This window comes from Mauremys reevesii, linkage group 19 (genome assembly GCF_016161935.1).
Source record: "Mauremys reevesii isolate NIE-2019 linkage group 19, ASM1616193v1, whole genome shotgun sequence".
NCBI lineage: Eukaryota > Metazoa > Chordata > Testudines > Geoemydidae > Mauremys > Mauremys reevesii.
In genome coordinates, this window is record NC_052641.1 from 5,175,474 (window position 1) to 5,200,329 (window position 24,856).

Here is a 24,856-nt window from a genome sequence, read left to right on the forward strand (position 1 = left end):
AAAAGTCTAACAGTTAAAAAGAGAACTAGATAAATTCCTGGAGGATAGGTCCATCAGTGGCTATTAGCCAGGATGGTCAAGGACAGAATCCCATGCTCTAGATGTCCCTAATCCTCCAAAAGCTGGGACTGGATGACGGGGGACGGATCACTTGAAATTGCCCTGTTCTGTTCTCTGAAGAATCTGGCACTAGCCACTGTCAGAGACAGGATACTGGGGCTAGATGGACCATTGATCTGACCTAGTATGGCCATTCTTATGTTCTTATGAGTAAAGTAATATTAACATGCATTTTTAGAGAAAAAATATACTATATATGCAGTTGCTTTTTATGTAGTTAATGGATTTCTAAATAAAGTAATTAAATAATGGTACATAGTATTAATTACAGAGGAATAAAGGAGAGGTATTACGACATATGTAATCATTCATTCTTATAAAAAAATAATTTTATGCAATTGGTACAATTCTAAATAAAGTTGATTAAACAAATGCACAAAGGTCATATAATATTAGTGATAGAGACAGAGAATAGTACCATAGAATTAGTTATATTGTACAGGGTACAGTTATTCTACAACCACTTTTCAAAATGACCCAAGAAAGTTTTACTAAAGCAAGAAAGGAAAAAAGGCAGAGAGGAGAAAAGCATCTCACACCACAGACTGTTACTTGCTAAATGCAGAAACCCCTGTCTAGGAGCTTGCCACAAATCACACCTCATTGGCTGAGTCAGTTAGAAGGAACTCTTTAACAAGGGTACCTTTTGCAGAATCGCACGTCATAGAATATTAAATTGCATCACATTTTCCTGAGTCACTTTGAAGGTTTTTCTAAGACCATGGCTTTGTACAGAAGCATTCACTGTATCATATTAAAATATAAATTAGAGCTAAAATACCAGTCAAAAGGGGCATGCGTGTGAATATTTTTATTAAACATTTTACAAAACCTATGTAAATACAGCAATCAGCCTTACCTGGAAATTAGCATCTATTGGCATTAGCTGTAAGGAGGCCTCTTAATCTTAGTAAAGCTTTATCTAAGTGAATAGCCCAGCCAAACAAAACCTGTAAAGATAGTTTACATGTATATACCGTTTGTAAAGTCTGAAGAAAGGTTTCAATTCCATGGGACAGTATACAATCCCCTGTCATTTCCAGGGGGCTTTACAATAAAAATCTACATTTTAAAAGAGAAGCCAAGGCTTTATAATTTTTGAAAGCACAGAGATAAGACTGCTGGCATGTGCCACCCTCTCATCCACCCCACATACACACTTTTTTGTGTTTTAGCTTTTATGCAAAGTAACATGTCCCACCCTTCAACAGAGCATGCATGCAGATTTCCTTATCAGACGTTTTACAAAACCTATGTAAATTCAGCAGCTAGGCTTATTTCTGTTGAATTCTGAACCAGGAATAAAATCCCCTCTTTCTATATAATTCCTTTACCATTTGTCTTTGAAAAATGGTAGACAGACCCTAATGAGAAATATATCTAACCTTTATGCCCATTTCCTTTATTCCATTTATACAAAGGAATGTGTTTCTTCATAGACTGTTATTGGAAACTGTTGCTATTGGCATAAGTTGTATTAGAGGCCTCTTAAAGTTTCTAATGGTTTTGAAGGACAGATGATGATAATTAATAATAAAGTAGCAAAACATAGAACACACAAACACAGCCCCACTTACTCTTCCATCCCCTGCCCTGCTTCCCAAAACAATTAAGCTTACATTGAAGTCAACTTGTATACTGTTTTACAGATAAACCACTGTAAGCATACATTCAGATTATTAAATTGCATCACATTTTCCTGAGTCACTTTGAAGGTTTTTCTAAGACCATGGCTTTGTATAGAAGCATTCACTGTATCATATTAAAATATAAATTAGAGCTAAAATACCAGTCAAAAGTGGCATGCGTGTAGTCACTCATACACATCCATATTTGTTTTTCAGCATTATTTTTCACAACACACGCATGCACACGCACGGCCTAACTTAAAGGAAATCTAATGGTGTAAAATTGGTTAATATACATGTATGAGACAAAATGCAGGCCTAGTTTAAACTATTTTATGTAAAACAAGTTGATATTTCTTTTTACTACTTTTCCCACACACTATGCCCTTTTTGTTAAGGTAGGCTTGTAACTCTTGTAGAATTTAAAGTATGGAAGATAGATTAATTTGATTAAACTTGGAATTAATAAATAAAATAAAAGCAGGAATGAGGTATTAGGGAAAACTATATTTTTGTATTTGAGAGGCAGTACATACAGGCAATATGTTCTTAGTTACAATGTATCTTAAATGTTTTATCAGTAAATATCTTTCATTATTAACTTATTAGGCACATTTAACTAAATAAATTTAAAAAAAAATTAAAAAATCATGAAACAGAGTAACGCAGACTTTTAAAGGTAAGTTGAAAAAACAGCATGAGGATAAGAGGGTTGGTCTCGATTTTAAGGGACATTTTAACAAAATGTTTGAAATCTTTAGTTAGTGAATCAATTTTGTATATGTTCTCTCTTAGTTGTCATGCTTTAGCAGGGTTAAACTTGTGTCATAAAAAACCTCTCTCCAACCTCATGAGGCATTCGGTTATTCCTTTTTTCAAGTTTTCGCGAAATCATTTTTCACAAGGGGTCAGGAACAGTGAGTAAATAACACAATGGCCTCAGGAGGAATGAGTGTACATACTGCGGCAAAAATACAAGACTGGCCATTTCTAAGTGCAATGAAAAACACTGTAACATAACCAAAAAACTTGTCTTTACAGCATTAGTGATATTTTATAGAATTACCTCAAAAGCAAGAAGAAATGTTGTTTGTCAGTACTCCAAAACATACACTGGGCCCTAAAAGAATAGCAGTGACTAAAGATGAAACCTAAAAAGAACTCCCTTGTTTGCTAGCAAACAGTTTTGCAAGGGAGTTGTCCACTTGAAGAACAAGCTACTTCATGACCCTTGGAGAGTGAGTCTGTCGGTGAGTTACCGGTAGTTTGTTGTGTACTAGCTGCCTGACTGTGGTATTTACTGTGGTCTGTTTGGGGGGCCATATGCTGAGCCTAGCAGCCTGCTTGGCAAGGCTGAGAGCTTTTAAACAAGGCTTTAATCCCTGATCCCTTTAGGATCTGCGGGGTGGGGCTACTCAGGGAGAACAGGGGTTTAAAAAGCCAGCTCCTAAGTGACCAGAGGAGCTAGTGAACAGGAGCAGCTAACAGGGGAGTTTTGTGAGGGATTTTAGAGAAGGATTATGAGAGCAAGATACACCTGACATTCTCTAAACTTAGGCCAATAAACAACCACCTACCTCCCCTCCACCCCCCCAAATAAAAACATAAACAAAACAAAAAAGCTGCAGGAGTAAAGAGAATACAGGCAGAAGTCCAGCAGCAGAGTGGGGGCCAGCCACTTTATTGCACTGAATGCAGGAGGCGTATGTGTGCATCTGGTGCAAGGAGCTCATAGCCCTCAGAGAGCGAGTAGGGGCTCTGGAGACCAGAGTGGCTGAACTGGAGAAGCTAAGGGAGATGGGTACACAGATGAGACTTTCTGGGGCACAGAAGAGCACCCTCCCCCCAAGTCTGACAGCTTCTGTGCTGTTGAGGCGGATGAAAATCTCAGGGAAGGAGACCCTCCTTCCTGATGATGTCATGGTATCCTTGCACTGAGGATACCCCTCAGGGAAGGGGACCCCAGTTGTTGGGAAGAGACAGGTAACAGTAGTGGGGGATTCAATCATTAGAAATATAGACAGCTGGGCTTGTGATGAGCAAAGAAACGCATGGTGAATTGCCTGTTGGATGTGAAGGCTGTGGATCTATCAAGACATCTAGACAGACTCATGTGCAGTGTTGGGGAGGTACCAATGACATAGGGAAAAGTAGGAGAGAGGTCCTAGATGCCAAATTTAGGCTTCTAAGTAAGTCCAGGACCTCCATGGTAGCATTCTCTGAAATACTTCCAGTTCCAGACACAGGGCCAGTTAGACAAGCAGAACTGCAGGGTCTCAATGCGTGGATAAAATGATGGTGTAGGGAGGAGGACTTTAGGTTTAGTGCAGACTGGGGAACCTTTTCAAAAAAGAGGACCCTAAACCAAAACAGGACCACATTGCTGGCATTTAAAATTAAAAAGGTTGTAGAGGAGTTTTTAAACTAAGGGCTGGGGGAAAGCTGACAGGTGTGGAGGAGCACACAGTTTGGACAGACACATCCCTTAGGGGAGGATTTATTAATGGGAATTCTCTATATCCTAGTAAAGAGGTAAGACTAGAACTTGATAAAGTACAGGTAGGAATTGAAGAGAAACAGTTAAATGAAAAAGAGTCTCATTCAATGACATCACATAAGGCAGAGAACAAAATATTGACAAATTTTATAAGTGCTTGTATACAAATGCTAGAAGTCTAAATACTAAGATAGGTGAACATTAATGCCTGTTATTAAAGGAGCATATTGATATATAGGCATCACAGAAACTCAGTGGAACAATGACAATCAGTGGGACAGGGTATTATCTGGGTACAAAATATACAGGAGTGACAGAGTAGGTCGTGCTGATGAGGGAGTGGCATTATATGTGAAAAAAGCGTATAGTCACATATATTAAAAATCTTAAATGAATCTAACTGTATCATAGAATTTCTATGGATAGAAATTCCTTGCTTGAATAATAAGAATATAGGAGTAGGAATATTTTACTGACCACCTGACCAGGATGGTGATGGTGACTGTGAAATATGCAGGGAGATTAGAGAGGCTATAAAAATAGAAAATAGTAATAATGGGGGATTTCAACTATTCCCATATTGCCTGAGAACATGTCACCTCAGGATGAGATACAAAGATAAAGACTGTAGACACTATTAAGACTACTTCTTGGAGCAGCTAGTCCTGGAACCTCCCAAGAGGAGAGAGAATTCTTGATTTAGTCCTAAGTGGAGCACAGGATCTGGTCAAAGAGGTGGTATAGCTGAACCGCATGCTAATAGCAACCATAATATAATTAAATGTAATATCTTTGTGGCTAGTGAAATACCAGTGAAGCCCACCACAGTAGCATTTAACTGCAGAAAGGGGAACTACACAAAAATGAGAGAGCTAGTTAAATGAACATTAAAAGGATGGAAAGGTTTTAAAACATGATAATAGAAGCTCAAATGGATTAGTAAGATGATCCAAAAAATGCCATCATGGCCAAAAAACAGAGTAGAAGAGGTAGTTAGAAGCAAAAAAGCAACCTTTAAAAATTAGAAATCAAATCCTACTGAGGAAAGTTAAAAGGGCCATAAACTCTGGCAAAGCAAATGTAAAAGTATAATCAGGCAGCCCCCCCCAAAAAATTTGAAGAGCAACTGGCAAAAGACTCAAAAACTAACAGATTTTTTTTTAAAAGTACATTAGAAGCAGGCAGCTTTTAGAGCGGGGCCACTGGACGATCAAGGTGCTACAGGAGCACTCAAAAAACCCAAGGCCATTATGGAGAAGATAAATGAGTTCTTTGTATGACTATTCATGGAGATTCCCACATCTGAGCTATTCTTTTTAGGTGACAAATCTGAGGAGCTGTCCCAGATTGAGGTGTCAATAGAGGATGTTTTGGCACAAATTGATAAACAGTAATACATCACCAGGACCCAAAGGAATTCACCCAAGAGTTCTGAAGGAACTCAAATATGAAATTGCAGAACTGTGGTATGTAAGCTATTTCTTAAATCAGCCTCTGTACCAGATGACTAGATTATAGCTAATGTGATGCCAATTTTTAAAAAAGGCTCCAGGAGCGATCCTGGCAATTACAGGCCAGTAAGGGTAATGCAGCATACAAAGAAGACATGGCAAGATGCATTAAATGGATACTCTTCTCATCCGTTCAAGACCTGGACTTCGCAGATGATCTCGCTCTCCTATCACATACCCAGCACCATATACAAGAAAAAACAACTTGACTCAACGCATTTAGCCAGCAAATTGGACTGAAAATCAACCGCAATAAGACAGATATCATGACCTTTAATATTGCCTCACCATCACCAGTATGGATAGAAGATCATGTTCTCACCAGTGTAGAAACATTCTCATACTTGGGCAGCACCATGAGCGAGGACGGTGGAACACCTTCAGGAGCTTAAATACAGTCTAGAAATCATCAAAATACAACACCAAAACCAAACTCAAGATTGATCAGAGCTGCGTACTTTCAACACTACTTTATAGTGCAGAATGCTGGGGAATGAGAAAGTCTGACATGACCAAACTGTCTTCATTCCATAAAACCTGCCTCAGAAAAATCCTCCATATCTTTTGGCTCAGAACAATCTCAAACCAAGATCTATTGACACAGTGCAGCCAAGAGGATCTGAGCACCATCATTGCCAGAAGGTGTTGGAGATGGATCGGTCATGTGCTTCGGATGGAAACTGATTCCATCACCAGAGTAGCAATAAGATGGACACCTGAAGGCAAGCAAAAACGAGGCCGCCCAAAAACAACAAGGCGAAGAGCTGTGGAAGCTGAACTGAAAAATCTGGGGTGCAACTGGGGAACCATTGGAAAGACTTGCCAGAAACAGACAAGAGTGGAGGAGCTTCGTCACTGCCCTAGACGCCAGAGGCGTAATAGGAACATGATGATGATGATGATGAAGACTAACTTCAGTACTAGTCAAATTGTTTCAAACTACAGCAAAGAAGAGAATTATCAGATACATAGATGAACACAGTTTGTTGGGGAAGAGTCAACGTGGTTTTTGTCAATGGAAATCATGCCTCACCAATCTATTAGAATTCTTGGAAGGAGTCAACAAGCATGTGGGCAAGGGTGATCCAGTGAACACAGTGTACTTGGACTTTCCGAAAGCCTTTGACAAGGTCCCTCACCAAAGGCTCCTAAGCAAAGTAAGCAGTCATGGGATAAGAGAGAAGGTCCTCTCCTGGATCAGAAACTTGTTAAAAGACAGGAAACAAAGGGTAGGAGTAAATGGTTCGTTTTCAGAATGGAGAGAGAGATATATATATAGTGGTGTCCCCCAGGATCTGTAATGGGACCAGTGCTCTTCAACATATTCATAAATGATCTGGAAAAAGGGGGAACAGTAAGGTGGCAAAGTTTGCAGATGATACACAATTACTCAAGATAGTTGAGTCCAAGCAGACTGCAAAGAGTTGCAAAGGGATCTCACAAAACTGGGTGACTGGGCAAGAAAAGGGCAGATGAAATGCAATGTTGGTAAGTGCAAAATAATCCATAGTGGAAAACATGATCCCAACTATACATACAAAATGATGGGATCTAAATTAGCTGTTACCACTCAAGAAAGAGATCTTGGCGTCTTCATGGATAGTTCTCTGAAAACATCCTCTCAAAGTGCAGTGTCAGTCAACAGAGCTAACAGGATCTTAGTAACCATTAGGAAAGGGATAAATAATAAGACAGTAAATATCATAATACCACTGTATAAATCCATGGTACACCCACATCCTGAATACTGCATGCAGTTCTGGTTGCCCATCTCAAAAAAGATCTATTAGAATTTGAAAAGGTACAGAGAAGGGCCACAAAAATGATTAAAGGTGTGGAATAGCTTCCATATGAGGAGAGATTAATAAGACAGAGACTTTTCAGGTTGGAAAAGAGACAGCTAAGGGATGGATATGATACAGGTCTATAAAATCATCAATGGCGCAAAGAAAGTGAAGGAGGAAGTATTATTTACCCCTTTGCATAACACAAGAACAAGGGGTCACCTAATAAAATTAATAAGGCTTAAAACAACCAAAACGAAGTACTTCTTCGCATAATGTGCCATCAGCCAATGGAACTCATTGCCAGGGGATGTTGTGAAGGCCAAAATTATAATGGGTTTCAAAAAAGAATTAGATAAATTCATGGATAATAGGCCCCTCCCTCAATGGCAATTAGGCAAAATGGTCACGAATGCAACTCCATGCGCTTGGCGTCCCCTAAACTCTAAGTGCCATAAACTGGGAGTGGATGACTGGGGATGGATCACTCAATGATTACCTGGCTGGTTGATTCCCTCTGAAGCACCTGGCAGTGGTAACTGTTGGAAGACAGGATCCTGATCCAGCTGGACCGTTGGTCTGTGACCCATTGTGGCTGTACTTATGAATGTTCTTATGTAAAGATGGGGAGGGGCGTGGCAAAGCCATTGACTACTCTGTGCTGACACACCAGTAAAAAACTTCAGTCCCAAATTCCTTTTCTTTTTGACTGATAAAAAAGCCGTGTCATATAATCAGAATGTGTCAACATCTTTACTTTTAGCCACACGATACGGAGTCATCTGCAGAACAATTACCTTTTTTGCATGTAATTTACCATCACATTGACACAACCCCAAAGAATTAATTTTCCTGCACTTCTTTATAACTATACATTGTGTAGTGCCTTTAAAACAGTAAGCTCTAGCACAATCCTCTGTCCTGGCCCCACCTCTCGGAAACATTTTGGTGTTGTCATAGCCAAAGAGGAAGAGGTCCAATGAAATAAAAATTACATTACAATGTTTAAAATATATCCGGTCCCAACCTTTAACTAGTAATGTTAGCTTGTGTTTCACGTTTTGCCTATATGAATTGTCCAGTTATACCAAAAAACCCAACCAAACAACAACTTTTCTAAAGACCATGTGTAGAGATGGGACATAGGCCCATAATAGGCTTATCACTTGTAAATTGCAAAGGAAGTGTTAGATTTCAGGCTGCAATACAGGTTGAGGTTTTTTACAATACAAATACAATTTTAAAAGGCATGAAGGTCAGAGACAACGAGGTAGCCTCTGACACTGTTATCTGAAGAAACAGCCCCCAGCTCAAACACTGTCCTCTTCCTTTCCTGACATTATTTTTAATCTAAAGCTGACACCTTCTCCATATTCTTCTCCTAAACATTCTGCTTTTAATCACGTCCAATGAAGTTTTAAAAGAGAAACTATCCAAAACTTTGAAAAGTTTAATATGAATACCGGGGTCTGGGGATAAGAGAGCTGGGCTGGATTTTAGGGGAGCATTGATAACTGACTGAAATCTTTATTTAGTTAAACGGTTTTGCGTCAGTTCTTGGTTAGTTGTCATGCTTTAGCATGGGCAAGCGTTTGTCATACAGAAACTCTCGCCGACTTCATGAGGCATTATTTACCCACTGTTTTGCCAGTCTTCCTAATTGCTTTTACAATGGACTATCAGAAAAAGTAAATAAATAACATTAACAAAATGTGGATTATATACTTGGCGATATTTTGTAGCAGCACCTGCAAAGCAACAATTAAATGTTTTGGTTTTGTTTGTCATCACATTCAGGGATCCCTAAAAAATTATTGTTTCTGTTTTTGTAACAGTTTACATTTTATTTTTACACAAGCTGTAACCCTTGATACTTCACAGCGTTAACTACTGCAGGGTCACTAGAGGAGAGACCTGAGGAGTTACTGAAAACAGAGGGGAAAGTGAAGGTTAAGGGGTGACTTGATTACAGTCTGTAAGTACCTACATGGGGAACATATATTTAATAATGAGCTTTCTAGCAGAGAAAGGTTTAACATAAGCCAGTGGCTGGAAGTTGAAACTAGACAAATTCAGACTGGAAATAAAGTGTAAATTTTTAACAGTGAGAGTAATTAACCCCAGGAACACTTTATCAAGGATTGTGGTGGATTCTCCATCAGTGACAATTTTTAAATCAAGGCTTGATGTTTTTCTAACAGATCTGCTCTAGGGATGACTGTGGGGCAGGTCTCTGTCCTGTGTGATACAGGAGATCAGGCTAGATGATCACAAGATCCTTTCTGGCTTTGGAATCTATGCACAGAGTTCCTTGCATTCATCCTCAAATTCCAGTCTAAAGTGATTTCTAAATCACATAGGCATTTTTGACTCACTCTGTGTGTGTGTGTGTGTGTGTGTGTGTGTGAAATATGTACTTCTTTCACCATGGAAATGCAGCCACATTTTTGTTGGTCTTTAATGCTTAACAATGTAAGCACCAACCATACCTCAGCCTAGAGTTTCCTGCCCTGATGGGAGCCACCCCAGAGAACGTGAGGGTAATTTGTTTGTCATGGTCAACCAGTCTCTCAGATGTAGTTCACATCAAGAGTGCCAAATATTATTAGAACTTGGACTGAGTCTCTCAACTCATTTAATAGGTGGTATCATAATAGACAATTGAGGCAAACATATTACCATCAGATGGTAATTACTTTATCACTACAAAGAAGGCAGAGTTGAACTGGAGATCTTCAAGGAAAGTCCATGTCTCGCATTTCCCAAATCATCTAGTATCTGTGTATTATAGTCTTAACATAAATGTGTCATGTAGACATGGAAGGCTTTCTTTCTAAACATGTATTGATTGGAAATTAAGATGGTTACACTGTGTGTGTGTGTATTGAATTGAAATAGATATGTGTAACTGGATTAGTGAGGTGTGGATTCAGCCAGAGTAACATACAAGGACAGCTTGCCTCAGGCTATTTCTACATTGATGGCCCTGTGTAGAGTGCAAACACAGCACACTGCCCTGCCCCGTGTATAAATAGCAGTGCAGGCTGTGCGGCATTGCTTAGGTGAGTAAAGTAAAGACACGCCAGAACCTCCCACATCTATGCTGTTGTTTTTAGCAGTGCAATGTGATGAAGAGCTGCTGTGAAAGGCTCTGGCAGTGGGGAAAGGCTCTGGCAGTGGGGAAGCAGTGGAGAGAGGCTGTGGCAGCTCCCTGCTGCTGGAGCCTCTCCCTTGCCAGAGCCTTTCACTGCCATGTGGACATAGCCTGCTTTTTGCTGGCTATACGTTCCCTACACCGCAAGTGTGGACAAGGCCTACCATGTGAAACTGACTGTTGGCTGGAAAGTCACTTTAAGTGAGATATTAAATTATAGGTATATTGTAGGAAGTGAATTTTTAAAAGAACTCAAAAAGCAGTTATGAAAAAGTAGTTAATGTAAAACTTCTTGACTGAATTCTCTGTGTATATGAAATCGTATGTGCCAATAATACGTGACTGCTGTAGATTCACAATAGAATGGAAACAAAACACACTGTTTCTCCAACTTAAAATGTTTGTGCATCAGTGAGTGTTGTTTCTTGCATTTAGGAGTCCTGTAGTCTGGTTGAATGGACTTTTTTAACTTCAAAAATAAACTCTGACCTGTGCAGTACAGAATTGAGAATTGTCAACTTTTTAAAGCTGTGAAAGTCAAGAGTGCAAAAGCAGGAAGTGGTCAGGAGAAAAAAATCTAACTAGTCAGTCCCCAGGATGCTGCCACAGATTAAGTAGTTGTTGTTTTATGTAATGAGTAATGCATGATAATCTTTAAAAAAAAAAAAAAAAAGAAAAGAAAACAGTGTATTGGTTGTGGCCAAAAGAGAACTCATTTGCTATTGCTTTGTTTTCATCTAAATGCATCCCATGGTTTTTGCCCAGTTGTTGAGATACTAGAACAAATCCAATAAAAGTAGAAATGCTAAGGCCTGCTCCTCTTTTCTATCTGAGATACCGAGGGATACATCCTGTGACCTGTGTTGTACCTGCAGCGTCGTCCTTTCACTCACAACAAGAATTTGTTGAGTGTCTAGGAGATGAAATGGAATGAGTTGTGTGGCTTGAATATGAAATAGGGGCATGTGGTCAGTAACCAGACTATCATTCTGAGTTTGAAGCAGATCTGAAATAAGGTTTTGCAGGCCCAGTGCAGGATAATTTCTTGTGTGAGCATCAAGAGATATATAGGAAGTGGGTTAGCTGTTTATTAAATCTATGGGAGGCTGATCTTTCTGTTAAGCTGGAGCCCCTTGGTAGTTACAGAACTGATGCTTTAAATAAGTATGTGTTAGTGTTTTGGGGATTAGGGGCAGTGGTAGTGGAATAATGTTGATGTTTGTAGGTTGGTCTTTCCCAGGTAAGGTCAGGCAAGAGCCAGCCTGCCTGTTCTCTGGAAATTATCCTCTTAGTAGGGGTGGATAAAAAATGGCGATGAGCATGAAGAGAGAAGGTTCTGGGGGCCTGATAAGGTTTTTCTGATTCAGGCATTCGTTGATCAAGAGACTTTAAGGCTGGGAGGGACCAGTAGACCATCTTGGTCTCACCTTCTGTATCACACAGGCCATTACATTTCACCCAGTTATCTGTGTATTGAGCCCAATAACTTGTATTAGACTAAAGCATCTTCCAGAAAGGCAGCAAGAGATGGAAAATCTGCCCCTTCCCTTGGGAGTTTGTTCCAATGGTAAATCCCCTTCACTGTTAAAACTGTGTCTAATTTGAATGTGTCTGGTTTCAGCTCCCAGCCACAGATTCTTGTGCTGTGTAAAGAGTCCTTTGGACCCCATGGAGGCACTCGCATACTTGTAATCAAGGCACCTCTCAGTCTTCGTTTTGATAAACTAAATGGATTGAGCTCCTCTTAAGTCTCTCACCGGAAGGCATTTTCTCCTGCCATCAAATCATTTGTATGGCTCTTCTCTGTTTAAAATGTGGGCAGCAGAACTGGACAGAGTATTCCAGTGTCAGTCTCACCAGTGCCATATTCAGAGGTAAAATCACCTCCCTAATTTTCCTCACTACTCTCCTGTTCATACATCCAAGGATCGCATTAACCCTTTTTGCCACAGCATCGCACTGGGAGCAGATGTTGTCCACTATGAGCCCTAAATCCTTTTCGGAGTTACTGTTCTCCAGGATAGTCCCCCCCTTCTGTAGGTGTCATAGGGACCACTCGCTGCTCTGGCGCCTCCTCCTGGCAGCTCTGGGGATTAGCTCCTTCCAGGTGCTGCGCCCTCCTCTGGAGTCTCTCCACCCGTTATCCGTTCTCACCCTGGGGTCCCTCTCGTCCCAGGAATTTCAGCTTCCTCTTCGTGACTATGGTCCTCTCTCTCCGAGGTACCAGATTCTTTCAGTGCCTGCTGTCCTAGGCAGTCCACTCTCCACTGCGTGGTCTGTGGCACTTCCCCGGTGTCTGGTAAGGGAACCCACCCCTGCCCTCTATTCCAACTTCCGTCTCTCCCCCTCTCTGGGTTTGCCAGCTCCCAACTCCCTCCTCCCAGGGAGTAACTATAGGCTCCTTGCGTCCAACACGCCTCCCGTCTCCCAGGGAGTGACTGCAGCCTACTTCCCTGCAGCCCCAGATGCTCTCAGCTCCTGGGCTTTATATTGGCCCCTCCTGTTCCCATCCATCTGAGCCTCATTTAATCAATCCCTGCTCCCTGGCTTCTCCTCCAAGTGCAGCCTGGGCAGTCAATTCGCCCAGCTAGCCCCCTTAACCCCTTCAGGCCTTGTGTGGGGTGGACACCCCATCATAGTAGGCATGGCATGTCTTCCTTGTTCCTAGAAGGTATGACCTTTCATTTGGCTGTATTAAGATGCATTTTAATGGACTCAGTTTACCAAATGATCCAGAGTGACCTATATGACTTAGCACTCCAGTAATTTTTGTGTCATTCACAAACTTTATCAGCAGTGCTTTTATATTTACTTCAAGACAAGTGATGAAAAACTGAATAGCGTCAGGCCGAGAATCAATCCGTGCGGAGCCCCACTAGAAACATCCCCACTCGATGATAATTCCCATTGGCATCTACTTTTTGGGATCTGTGAGTTAGTCAAGGTCTTAATCCATTTAACATGTGCTGTATTGATACTGTGTAATTTTTTAATCATGGTGTTGTATGGTACTAGATCATGTCTTACAGAAGTCCAAGCTGCACAGTTGCCTTTATCAACCAGACTTGTAATCTTATCAAAGAATGAAATTAATTTTGTTTGACAAGATCTATTTTCCATAAAACCATGTTGACTGGTATTAAGTATATTTCTATCTGTTAATTTTTTATCAGTTGAATCCCATATCAGCTTTTCCATTATTTTGCCTGGGATTGATATCAGGTAACCAACCTATAGTTATCCAGGTCACCCAGCTTTCCTTTTTTGAACATTGGCACAGCATTAGCACTCTTCAGTCTTCTGGAATTTCCCTGGTAATAAAAAATTTATTAAAAATGAGCATCAGTGGGCCAGAGGTCTTTTTACCAATTCTTTTAGGACTCCTGAGTGCCTGTTATCCAGATCTGCTGATTTTAAAAAATTATCCCTTGTAAATGACGTTTAACATTCTCCGTGGTTAATAACGGACTGGAAAGTACTTCATTATCCTCATGTGATATAAGTACATCATTCTGCTTCTTCCCAAATACACAACAGAAATATTTATTGAGTACTTCTGCTTTTTCTGTATTATTGTTAACAATTATCCCATCTCCATCTAGAAATGCACCTATACGATTGCTAGGATTTCTTTTGTTCCTAATATAGTTAAAACAGACAAACAAAAAATCAAAAAGACTCCTTCACATTGTCCTTAGCCCTTCCAGCCATGGAATTTCCCCTGATGTCCTTAGCTTCCCTTATCAATTTTCCATATTTTATAACTTTTAATTTAGATTAATTGCTACCTATTTCCCTCATTTCCCATTTGTTGTTATGTTATTTTTTTATTTCTAATTGCTGCCTTCACTTTGCCACTGAACCAGGATAGGCTTTTAGCCAAAGTTGTCCTCTTTCCTGATTGTGAAATCAGGGCTTTTGGGACGTCTAATAAATTCTTCTTAAAGAACTCCTTATTTTCATTGACATTTTTCTTTGTAAATTCATCTTTTATCAATTATAAAAGCTCTGAATGATTTTCAAGAAAACTTGGGTAGATGGGGGGCCTCTATTGGGGGGCTCAGGAATAATTTTCCTTTCGGTTTGGAGGCTACTAATTATACAGTTCATTTTTTAACGAGACTGAGAGGGTGAGAATGTCTGATGTCTGGCAGCCCCGCTGTGACTGACCCATCTGAAAGAGCAACTCCATATCTGTGTAGAAGGATGTGCAGTAATTGTTACAGAAGATTGTTCTCGTTGTTCATTTACTCTTCTTCTTTTCATCCCCTCACTACTGTCCTTTGTGCAATTTTTCTTTCAATTATAGCAGTGATTTCCTGATCAGTTGCCTCCTTTGGGTTGTACCACATACTATCATTTCTCCTGATACTATAAAATAGTATATGATTAGTTTTACAGTATATTTATTAGTACTTTGGTGGTATCTTCATTTAAATATCCAAAGCAATCAAGTTTCCTCCTCTTCCACTATTTCATGGTCTAATAGATCTCTGCAGTAGCATATCTTAACCTGATATTCATCCTAAGTTTTCTGTTACTTAATTTCATCCATTACTCCTAGTTATAATAGCACGTTAAACTATGTTTGGCAATTTTTCTGTCTCCTTGGTGTTTCCATTATCTCTTAGCATGTCTGCTACTCTGTAGACTTTGGTCAGCTAAGCTACTGTATATATATTTAGCTCTTTTAGTCTGTGCTTATACATTGATCCTGCAATCTTCCACATTATATGTGTTCATCTTTGAATTTCCTCCAGTTTGTTTATACCCACTGCTGGTGACAAGGTGCCCAAGACTGGACATATGAGTGGATTCAGGACAGTCAAATAAAGGGACTGCATTCTGATGATTCCTCTGCCTGTGAAACCCCAAACTGCTCATTTTCTTTTGCTGCCATATCACATTACCAGAGTAGAATAAATTTGCTGCCCATTATCAGCTGTAGATCTCGATCAGATTTTTGTTTTCCAGGTTTCTCCCTTCTGGTAAGTATCTGTGCTTTTTAAAAGACTGTTTTCCTGCAAGATAGTATTAGCTTTGTTTTTCCAAAGTGGAATCTCATTTTCTTTCATGAGTCAGTTTGTTGATGCGATTTAAGGTTGTTTTCATTACTAATAAATAGTTTTAATACTTTTGTAAGTACTTAACATTTTATCACTCATTTATCACAGACACATACAAACATACACAGTAATCTTAAATAAACCATAGTAAACAGAAGTATCGTTATTTTGGTGTCAGTAACTAAAAGTTGAGCTAGAAAATAAGAATTTTTATTTTTTCCTCTTCCCCGCACCCAGGGAGCACTTGAAGAGGAGTCCGAAGAGCCCGAAAGCAGAGGGCTCTGATTCTGTGACATCTCAGTCCTCGCCGAGTGAAGAGCCCGGAACAATGACGGAGGTGAAGGTGAAAACAGAGATACCAGATGACTATATTCAAGAGGTGATCTGGCAGGATGACACCAAAGATTCCAAGAAAAACATAAAGGATGGGCCAGGAGATGTGCCAGCAGAAATCTGTGTGGTGATTGGAGGGGTCCGCAACCAGCAGACACTTGGTAAGCTACTGGCTAACCAGTCTGTTGGTGATTGGTTCCTGGTTTCCCAGTATGACTCTTGTCAAGTGTGGGGAGAGCAGAGAACCTCTGGAAAGGAGGTTGCTGAATGCTCAGCTCTACCCGGTAGCACTAAGATGAACTTTTAAAGCTGAATCTACAGCCAGGCAGAAGATTATTCAATCCCTCTCTCTTTATTATTATTGTTTATTTGTATTACTGTCATGCCTAAAGACCCAAGCAAGATCAGGGTCTCTCTGAGTTAGGTGCCGTATACACACCCACCCACTCTCTCTCTTTCTGTCTCTCTCTCTCTCTCTGCCCTAAGGGATTTACAATCTAAATAGACAAGAGAAAGGAAGGAAGAATTATTATCCTCGCTTTACAGATAGGGCCCTGAGGTTCAGAGTGATTAAATGACTTGTGCAGCAGCACACAAGACATCGGTGGCAAAGTCAGGAGTTGAACCCAAATCTCTGGAATGAATGGAGCTGGTCAAAAAATAGGGGGCGGGGTCCCTGGAGAAAAAATGATCAAAAACACCAAATTCTTTGGCTGGAAACTGAAAACTTGGGATTTCAGCTGAAATGTTTTGTTTTCAGCAATTGTGGGCTGACAACATTGGCCAAAAAGTGCCAAATGCTGAAATATTTTTGGTTTTCTGACAAAAAAAAAAAGATTGAATTTTTTGAGGGAAGCAGACACTTTCCATGAAAAGGTTAATTGAGATAAAAACCAAATTTTCAGTTAGAAAAGTTTTGGAAAATGTTTAACCACCTCCTAAGGCAAGTGCCTTAAACCACAAGACCATCCTTCATCTTTCTCCTTATAAGTATTCCAGAGAGAGGGCATTTTTGCAAGCTACTGAAAGAGGGAGACAGCTGCTTTCAGCAGTGACTCCTCCACCAACTCTAAATGGAAGGGCTTCTACCAACAGCTTAACAAGGCTGAGCTCCAAGAACAGTTGCTGAAACAAGAATAAGTCTCATGTAACAGGAAGAGGAAGGAGTTAGACCATAGGGAAAGCAATTTATTAGCATTAGAGTCTGGGAAGGAAACTAGTATGAGTTGCCTGGAGTTACCATAGTTTATTTGCAGTTAGTATTAATGTTTTGTCTGCCCCAGTGGTTTATTTCTGATTTTAGGCTCATGATCATAACCCCAGCTGCTACAGAGAGAACCGCTGGTCCAGGGTGTTGGATTTTTCTGATCCTCTTACACCGTGTTTGTCATCCACTCCCCAGCTAGAACAGCTATTACAAAAGGCACTTTTCTTCTCTCCTGTCAGGTTGGAAGTACCAGCAGCCCATGGGACCTAACTGGCGCCTAGCTGCTGACCTTCCACAGCCTAAAAAGGGAAAACTGCTGTTTAAATAGGGGAAAGAAAGGGTGAAGAGACACACAGCAGGCCTGTTTGATCCCATAATTAGATCTACCTTAATAATGACATTATAATTTGGTAGAAAATATATTCAGAACTGTAAGGGGCAGAGAGACCCCGCAATTCCCTGCTGGTGAAGAGAAGCACCAAGTGGGGTGCACCATGGCAGGGCCGGAGCTCCACAGGCCTGTCCTGGAAGGAGAGCTGGTGATCAGGTGTCCCAAGGGACCTCTGTCACAGCAGGTACCAGTGCCCCCCGCCCCTCCCCAAGGGGGCTGTGACTCCGGAAGCCATAGCTCTGTAAAGTCTCCTCCAAAGAACTGTGCATGAGCTCCCCCTGCTGGCTCCGTGTCAGCAGGCAGCTCACAAATACTGTTCCCGCAGAGCTGTGGTTCCTAGATAACCCTGACAATACTAGTGTGGAAACGGAGAAATCGACAGAAGGCAGCCATGTTGGCATCTGCTGAATTTGGAAATGCATCAGAATGCCATGTCGGCCAAGGGCAGGACAACCCTCGGGGATGATGCGTGTTACCGGTAGGGGGAGGTTAAGTTGTGGGAGGGGAAAGAGATACTATTATCAGGTTTGAAGCAACAAAGAGTGAACTAAAAAATGAGTGGGGAAAATTCTCCTAGCCAGCAGTGGCCCTTTAAATGAATTGTGCATCATATTTTTTTTATTTTATACCCTAGTTTCTAGATTTCTTTAAAGCCAACTGGATCCTGAGGCAGTTGGCAGTTAGCAGCTGATTCCATTGTGCAGAGGCCTGTGAGTGTATCCATTCATCGGGCCCCTGTTCGTTTGGGAGGTAGCACATGGACTGGCGCTGAACCAAGTACTGCACTCTGAGTGAACGGAAGTGCCTCAATCGCTATTTCAAACTGGTTCCCACTCAGTGCTTGTGCCTGCACTCCCCTTTACTGCCCTACAAAACACACAAACTGGCAGTATTGCCATAGCGGCAAACATCAACTCTGCAACTTGGGCAATCGTTGCCTCGCAGGTGGCATTTTGCTACTGTTCTTGGTTTGGGGTTAGCAAAGCTTGGACAGCTGTGTAAGGAGAGGCTGCTTGTTGTCTGCAGCTGCATGAGTTCTCCAGGAGATTTGCCTTCTGAAAACTTGACTGTGAACTGACCCAGTTCCCCGTTGTTTCAGTTGCTTCAGCGGTGAAGGCAAACCGGGGTGGGGTTTTACTTTTCTTCATCAGAGAAATTGAGACGCGAGGTGTTTAAAGTGGTAGTTTTATATGGGATATAATAGTAAAGGAAGAATTGATGAGAGGGAAGGTAACAGATCCCCTCCACATTCTATAATGTGCCATTACCAGAGTATCACTTTTCATACCATGTGAGAGGTGTTGTCAGGTAAATAGGAAGTGGCTTGTCCACATCAGGTCTGCTCTACGTCCCTCGGCAACAGTGACTCTGAGGGTTGCAAAGCATTTGAAGGTTCCACCGTGACAAGGAGCTTTCTTCACCAGACAGAGCTATGACTCCAGGGGTCAGTTTGAAATCCTGACCAGGCGGCTTTGCTCCTTGTCTGAGATAGATGTTGCCCCCTTGCTTGCCCTCAGCCAGGATGTACTGTTACGGTTAGGCCTGCATTGTTTGAGGCAGATGCGTAGATCAGTCATTCCCAGTCCTCTTATTCAGCTACCTGTCTCCAGAAATCTGGACTGCTTCAAATTCTGTTCTCACTGGCTTTGGAGCAGCCCAGACTCCATGGTGGGTTAGAGTGCATACAACTAAATAGGGTTCGAGCAATGGTGGTGCCCAGAGTATTAGTCCCTCAAGCTTGATGTACCAGCGGTGGTCCATCTCTGATTAGTGACCACTGGGTTAGAGCACTTGCTCATCTTCTCTTGGGCATTGTGTCACAGCTCAGGCATCACAAGCAAGCAAGCAAGTAGAGTTTACAGAACAATTGGCAGTAACTTTGGGACCTGATCAATGGCTGAATGACAAAATTCTGACAACCCAAATCCCTCTGTTCTCTAAATCTTGACAGACCAGCCTAAGGAATATCCGGATGGCCCCACCTGTTAGTAGTTTCCAACAATGAGCAGCTCAGAAACGTAATTTTACTGGTGACCTCACCTGCTGCCTTTGGGCCCCAGGCTGTCTGAATAGCTCCACACTGATGTTTCCTGGAGAGGCGCAGCTTGGCAGGCAGACAGACAGACCCGGTCCCACAAAAATCTATCTGGGAGCCAAGAGGCAATGAGTGGGACATGGCCCTTTCTATTGGGAAGCTAAGAAAAGAGGAGCTGAGACTGGATGGGATTTTGTGAATGGCCTAATGTCTGTCTTGTAACGTTGCGAATTTGATCATTTCAGTGTTTGGATTTGGGGAGATTATATCATCTGGGATTTGATCAGGAGGAAGTTTGTGTTAGACTGCATTTAAACCCTCACATGTGGGCAGTGATGCACCATCAGAAACTTACTGAGGAGGAGTTTCCAAGTGGAGTGGTGGGGACATAAATGTTAGAGAGAGGAGACAAGGAGTGAGACAGTGGTTCTGTGTGAACCCTTTTGTTCTGAAGCCAGGCAGCTAATTTGTACCTACTTGATTCAAGCCAGGGTGCAGATGCCTCATCTACTAAGCAGCTTTGGGACTTCCAATATTTATGCTGAATTAGACCATGAGGCGCAAAACCTTAGAAAATTCTGCGTAGCCGTTGACATCTTGGTACAAGCACAGGACATTACTCAAGTGTTTGACATTTTTACTAGGTTTCAACCCTCGTTATCTTTTGGAAATTCATCCACTTTAAGGGCTCTTGTCTGATTTTTTTGTGCAATTTAGATGGAAAAGCAGTGGAACACAGCTCTCCTGTTGGATATACACGAAATCGATACTCAGGCACCTGGATTTTTGACCATGCATTGAGATACACCTCCGGTATGTGATGGAAGGGTGTGAAAGTTTGACCAGGGATCACAGAGCAAGGGGAAGCTCTAGATGCCACTGGAATGTTGCACAAATTCCAAACACAAGACTCAGGAAAAAATCTGGCTAAGTCTAAGACACCAATTAACCGCGCACACCCCGCCCCCATCTCTTTCCATACCTCGGGCAATTTTAACCTGCATGACTGGTCCCAACATGGCCAAAAGCCCAGGGTGGCCCTGTGACCATAGCAGCAGTGCCCAAGGCCACACAAGCATGTGCTTTTTAAGCCGCTAGCGTGCAGCGTGTCTTTTTTCACCTTGTCTTTCCTCCCTCTGAAATAACACACATATTGTGGCAAATCATCACCACCTTCTCTCATTTTGGGGATGAGTGTGGATGTTTCTACTCCCTCTCCTCCCCGAAAAGCACTGCAGTGCAGGATCTTCTAAACAAAGGCCTCTATTTTTAGGGTTCCTCTGTTATAACCTGAGGACTCCAGTACTTGCTTAGGTCCCATGACAACCTCCACAAGTTGTCCTGTCTTCAGGGCATGGAGCTTTAACTGTTCTCACCTTACCACTTGAGGGCTCAGAGGACTTGGCTAGATGTACCCTCATCTGAGGATGTGGAGCAAACACCCTCTGGGAAATTAGCCCAGAGCCCAGGAGAACATCAGCACAAAGACAGACTATGTTGAGTCAGCCCTCCTGCTTCTTTTATATTATGGCACAAGCAGTCCTGTACACCAGGCTTTTCTGGAAGCTGTGATTTTAGTGTTTAGTACGGTGAAAGGCGAGGGACTTGACCTGTGTATACATGGGGAGAAAGTAAAATGGAAACCCGTAGGGTCTCAGTGACAGTGGATATAGATCACTGGCCTTTCACCTTTGGAGATCTGGGGTTCAAATGCTGGCTTAAGTCACAGGTGACAAGGAGTTTGGTGGGTCTTTCATCTTGGCCCTATGTGTCCACATCTGAAACTCCCATATTTTAGATCACTAGCAGGATCTGCCCAGGAGAAGCCAAAGGGCAGACTAGCAGAGGATCAGCAGCCTTGGCAAATCCATTGGCCCATAGCCAGCACTAACAGCCTTTCACCTCTTTTGGCATCAGAATCATGGACACTTGTTTTCAGATGAGGAATCTCCTGTGTTCATGTTGGAAATGCAAGTTCAGGTTTTTGTTAGAAGGCAACACGTGGTCACATGTGGGCTATTTTTTTTCTTTGTGGAATGCTGCTCAACTAAATGTACTTACGTGCGACAGACCATTTCCAGGGAAGTGGGGAGAAATACAAAAGAAAGACGCACAGGCTAAAAAAGATCAGAATAGAGCCCCTCATTCTTTTTGTTTTCTCCATGATCTTCATGTATGCAAAGCTGCCCCTGGGTATTTGGCTGGTTTTGCTGTGAGTTATGTTGTTCTCCTCTTGGCGTGACAGATCCTTAACAATGAAATGGAATTGTTATTCTTTGTAACCCAAGTGGTGAAGAGTATTTTCATTGACTGAAGATATTTGGTTTTGAGTACTCCTATAAAAAGAGGATTTGGGTTAGGGGAGAAGTATAATGAATTATTTAATATGTAAAGTGATGTCAGAGGGATGATATCAACCTGTTGAGGCCCAAAATTTGGCCTACTTTGAATTTGTTAAAATCTGCTGCAGACTGGCCCCGGGATTATGACTCTCTTCATATTCAAAAAATAAATCTCTTGCTAAGAAACAGATGGAAGTGGATTTGGTTTGCTCCCTTCCCTGAGTGTGATTTCCCCTTCCGAGAATGAATACAGCATTTTAGATTTTGTTTTGAAAGACGTCTTACTCTGACACTGCTATAGCGCACTGTACTGTAGTGTGTTCTTGCGAGCGCCCCCTGCAGTTTCAGCACCAGTGGTGAGGAATAAATACCCTTCGCAACTCAAGGGGCATTCCCATAGCAATGTTTATTCAGAGACAAAGCAGACTTCCGCTCTGTTAGAAACAAAAGGGACACAATCCAATCAGCTTCCCCCAAACCAAAAGGGACAGGTCATTGAATGAGAAGGAAAGGACATAAATAACAGTACACAGATAACTGGTTGACATTTTCCCTTGAAAGACATCACTCAGCCGAGCAAGTATGATCAAGAAACAAAAAAAGCAGGTGACTATTTGCTTGAAATTGTATGTGAGTGTGCTTTGGCCACACTCATGCTCCTTTGGTGTTCACTCACCTCCATGAGTTTTACTGGCTCTGCATGGTCAGGAAAAGTAAATTTAAAAGCGACATTATCAAATAGCCGCGGACATTCCATTTTAAATTCACACAAAGTAATGTTCTCCCCCCCCCCCCGCACCCGGGGCGGCTCCAGGCACCAGCGCTCCAAGCGCGTGCCTGGGGCGGCAAGCCATGGGGGGTGCTCTGCCGGTTGCTGGGAGGGCGGCAGGCAGGCTGCCTTCGGTGGCGTGCCTGCGAAGGGTCTGCTGGTCCCGCAGCCTCGGCGGACCTCCTGCAGGCACGCTGCCGAAACCGCGGGACCAGGGACCTCCCGCAGGCAAGCCGCCGAAGGCAGCCTGCCTGCGGTGCTTGGGGCGGCAAAATACCTAGAGCCGCCCCTGTCTCCCCCCGCCCCCGGGTTCCCCCTAAAAGGGAGCAGGAACAGCGCTCCATAACTAATCATAGCTAACAGCACAATTAACAAATTATGTGTCACTGCAAAGCATGATTTACAACCAATCCATAGAGGGTTGGTTTTTTTTAAGTATACAAATTTTAAATAACAAATATATTTGAGGAAGTCTCTAACTGCTTATGAATGTTCTGTGAGCAGGAGAGGCTACATTCATTGACAACTAATTTTGTCATTGCAAATTATTCTCCCAGCTCAACTTTTGTGTCTCTGTTACTGCTGACTGCTTGTAGATACATATCTTCTGAGATCAGATAAGCAAACTGAGAGGCGGAAATACAGCGATCAGAAGAGTTTTACCTATAAAGGTCGTTTTAATCTATCTGGTATCCTCCTGGATACGTACCAAATCTCTTTGTGTGGTCATTACAATGTTTGAGAAATTTTGAAGATAAAAAAAGCGGAAATACTAGTTCAAGGTTTATTCCGACTACTAGAAAATTATTATTAAATCATAATTCAGGATATATTGAGAGTGGTTCTTCCAAATTAATAAACTTATAAAGATATATTGTAAATGTAAATGCAGCAAAATGTGTCAAGTACTCTTACTCAGCAAGAAAGGATCTAGAGGTGGACAGTGGAGTACAGATTCCCTGCACTTAACTCCACAAGCCTTCCAAACCCTCTCTTGCTGACAGCTGCACTGTCCTCTCATCAGTTTGTGGCTGTCTCTGTATCATGGGGCTGTCTGCTTGTTACTGATTTAATATGGTAATCTGTACTTTTCTGTCCTGTTTTTCAGGGTCTTATGAGTGTGGAATATGTGGGAAGAAATACAAGTATTACAACTGTTTCCAGACCCATGTGCGGGCGCATAGAGGTATCTCTCTCCTGCTCAAACCTTTGAGAATCCTAGGTTAACATTCATGCTTTTGAGATTCCTCTGCTGCTACTGCCTGTCATTATAATGAGCCTACCAAGTGCCACTGTTAGGATGAACTCTTCTGCAGTCAGAAGGAAGGGGGATCCGTGCTCCAGCAGTATTCTTTTTGGACATCACCATGAGCTACTACATTCAATTAATTTAAATAAGATATCAGTGAAATTTTCTACAGGGGTCTCTTACTCTCTTCCTGTGAGGGGCTATGATTTGGGGTGCACTGCTGTATGTGGGTGCATTCCTCTCTGATGCAGCATTCCAAATGAATCAGCAATCCAGTTCCTGTAGTGATGATAGGCATCTGTCCATGGCTCCCCAAATTCCTGCCAATCCTGTATATTTTAATCCATTTCTGTTTTGCTGGAAATCAGTTGGGTAATGACGGACCAAAAAAAAACAGTTCAGTATCTCTAAGGATATTGGTGCGTTGTAAATAGATTATCCAAAGCACTTGTGTGTCTTCAAGGAAAGGAATTTTATGCAAGTAAAACATGTATGATGATCATGTTTGTCATTACTTAAATACTTACTGAGATTCTTAACATTGGCTGCTAAATTCTTTATCATATTTTTCTATAGTGTACTGTAGTGTCTCCATATCATCTTTATATTAAAGGTTGAAATGGCACTTCCAGTCAAAATCTCTTTTTTCAGTTGATTGTAACTTTCAAAATGTACTTCTGGTATAAAAATCACAAGGAGTCCGGTGGCACCTTCAAGAGTAACACATTTATTTGGGCATAAGCTTTCATGGGTAAAAAACCCACCCACGA

General features: G+C 41.7%; 1 protein-coding gene across 16 annotated transcripts in view; it reads left to right on the forward strand.

Moving 5' to 3' along the window:
* The window catches only part of ZNF618 (zinc finger protein 618), a 268,840-nt gene that overhangs the window by 162,280 nt on the left and 81,704 nt on the right, over positions 1-24,856 (forward strand). For 11 of the 16 annotated variants that reach the window (XM_039506113.1, XM_039506105.1, XM_039506106.1 and 8 more), the window contains 3 exons: positions 15,998-16,254; positions 20,444-20,539; positions 23,946-24,023. In XM_039506113.1, the coding sequence (XP_039362047.1) occupies positions 15,998-16,254; positions 20,444-20,539; positions 23,946-24,023 (431 nt within the window). The remainder of the gene's footprint in view (positions 1-15,997; positions 16,255-20,443; positions 20,540-23,945; positions 24,024-24,856) is intronic. The other 5 variants (XM_039506119.1, XM_039506111.1, XM_039506109.1 and 2 more) reach the window with 1 other exon arrangement.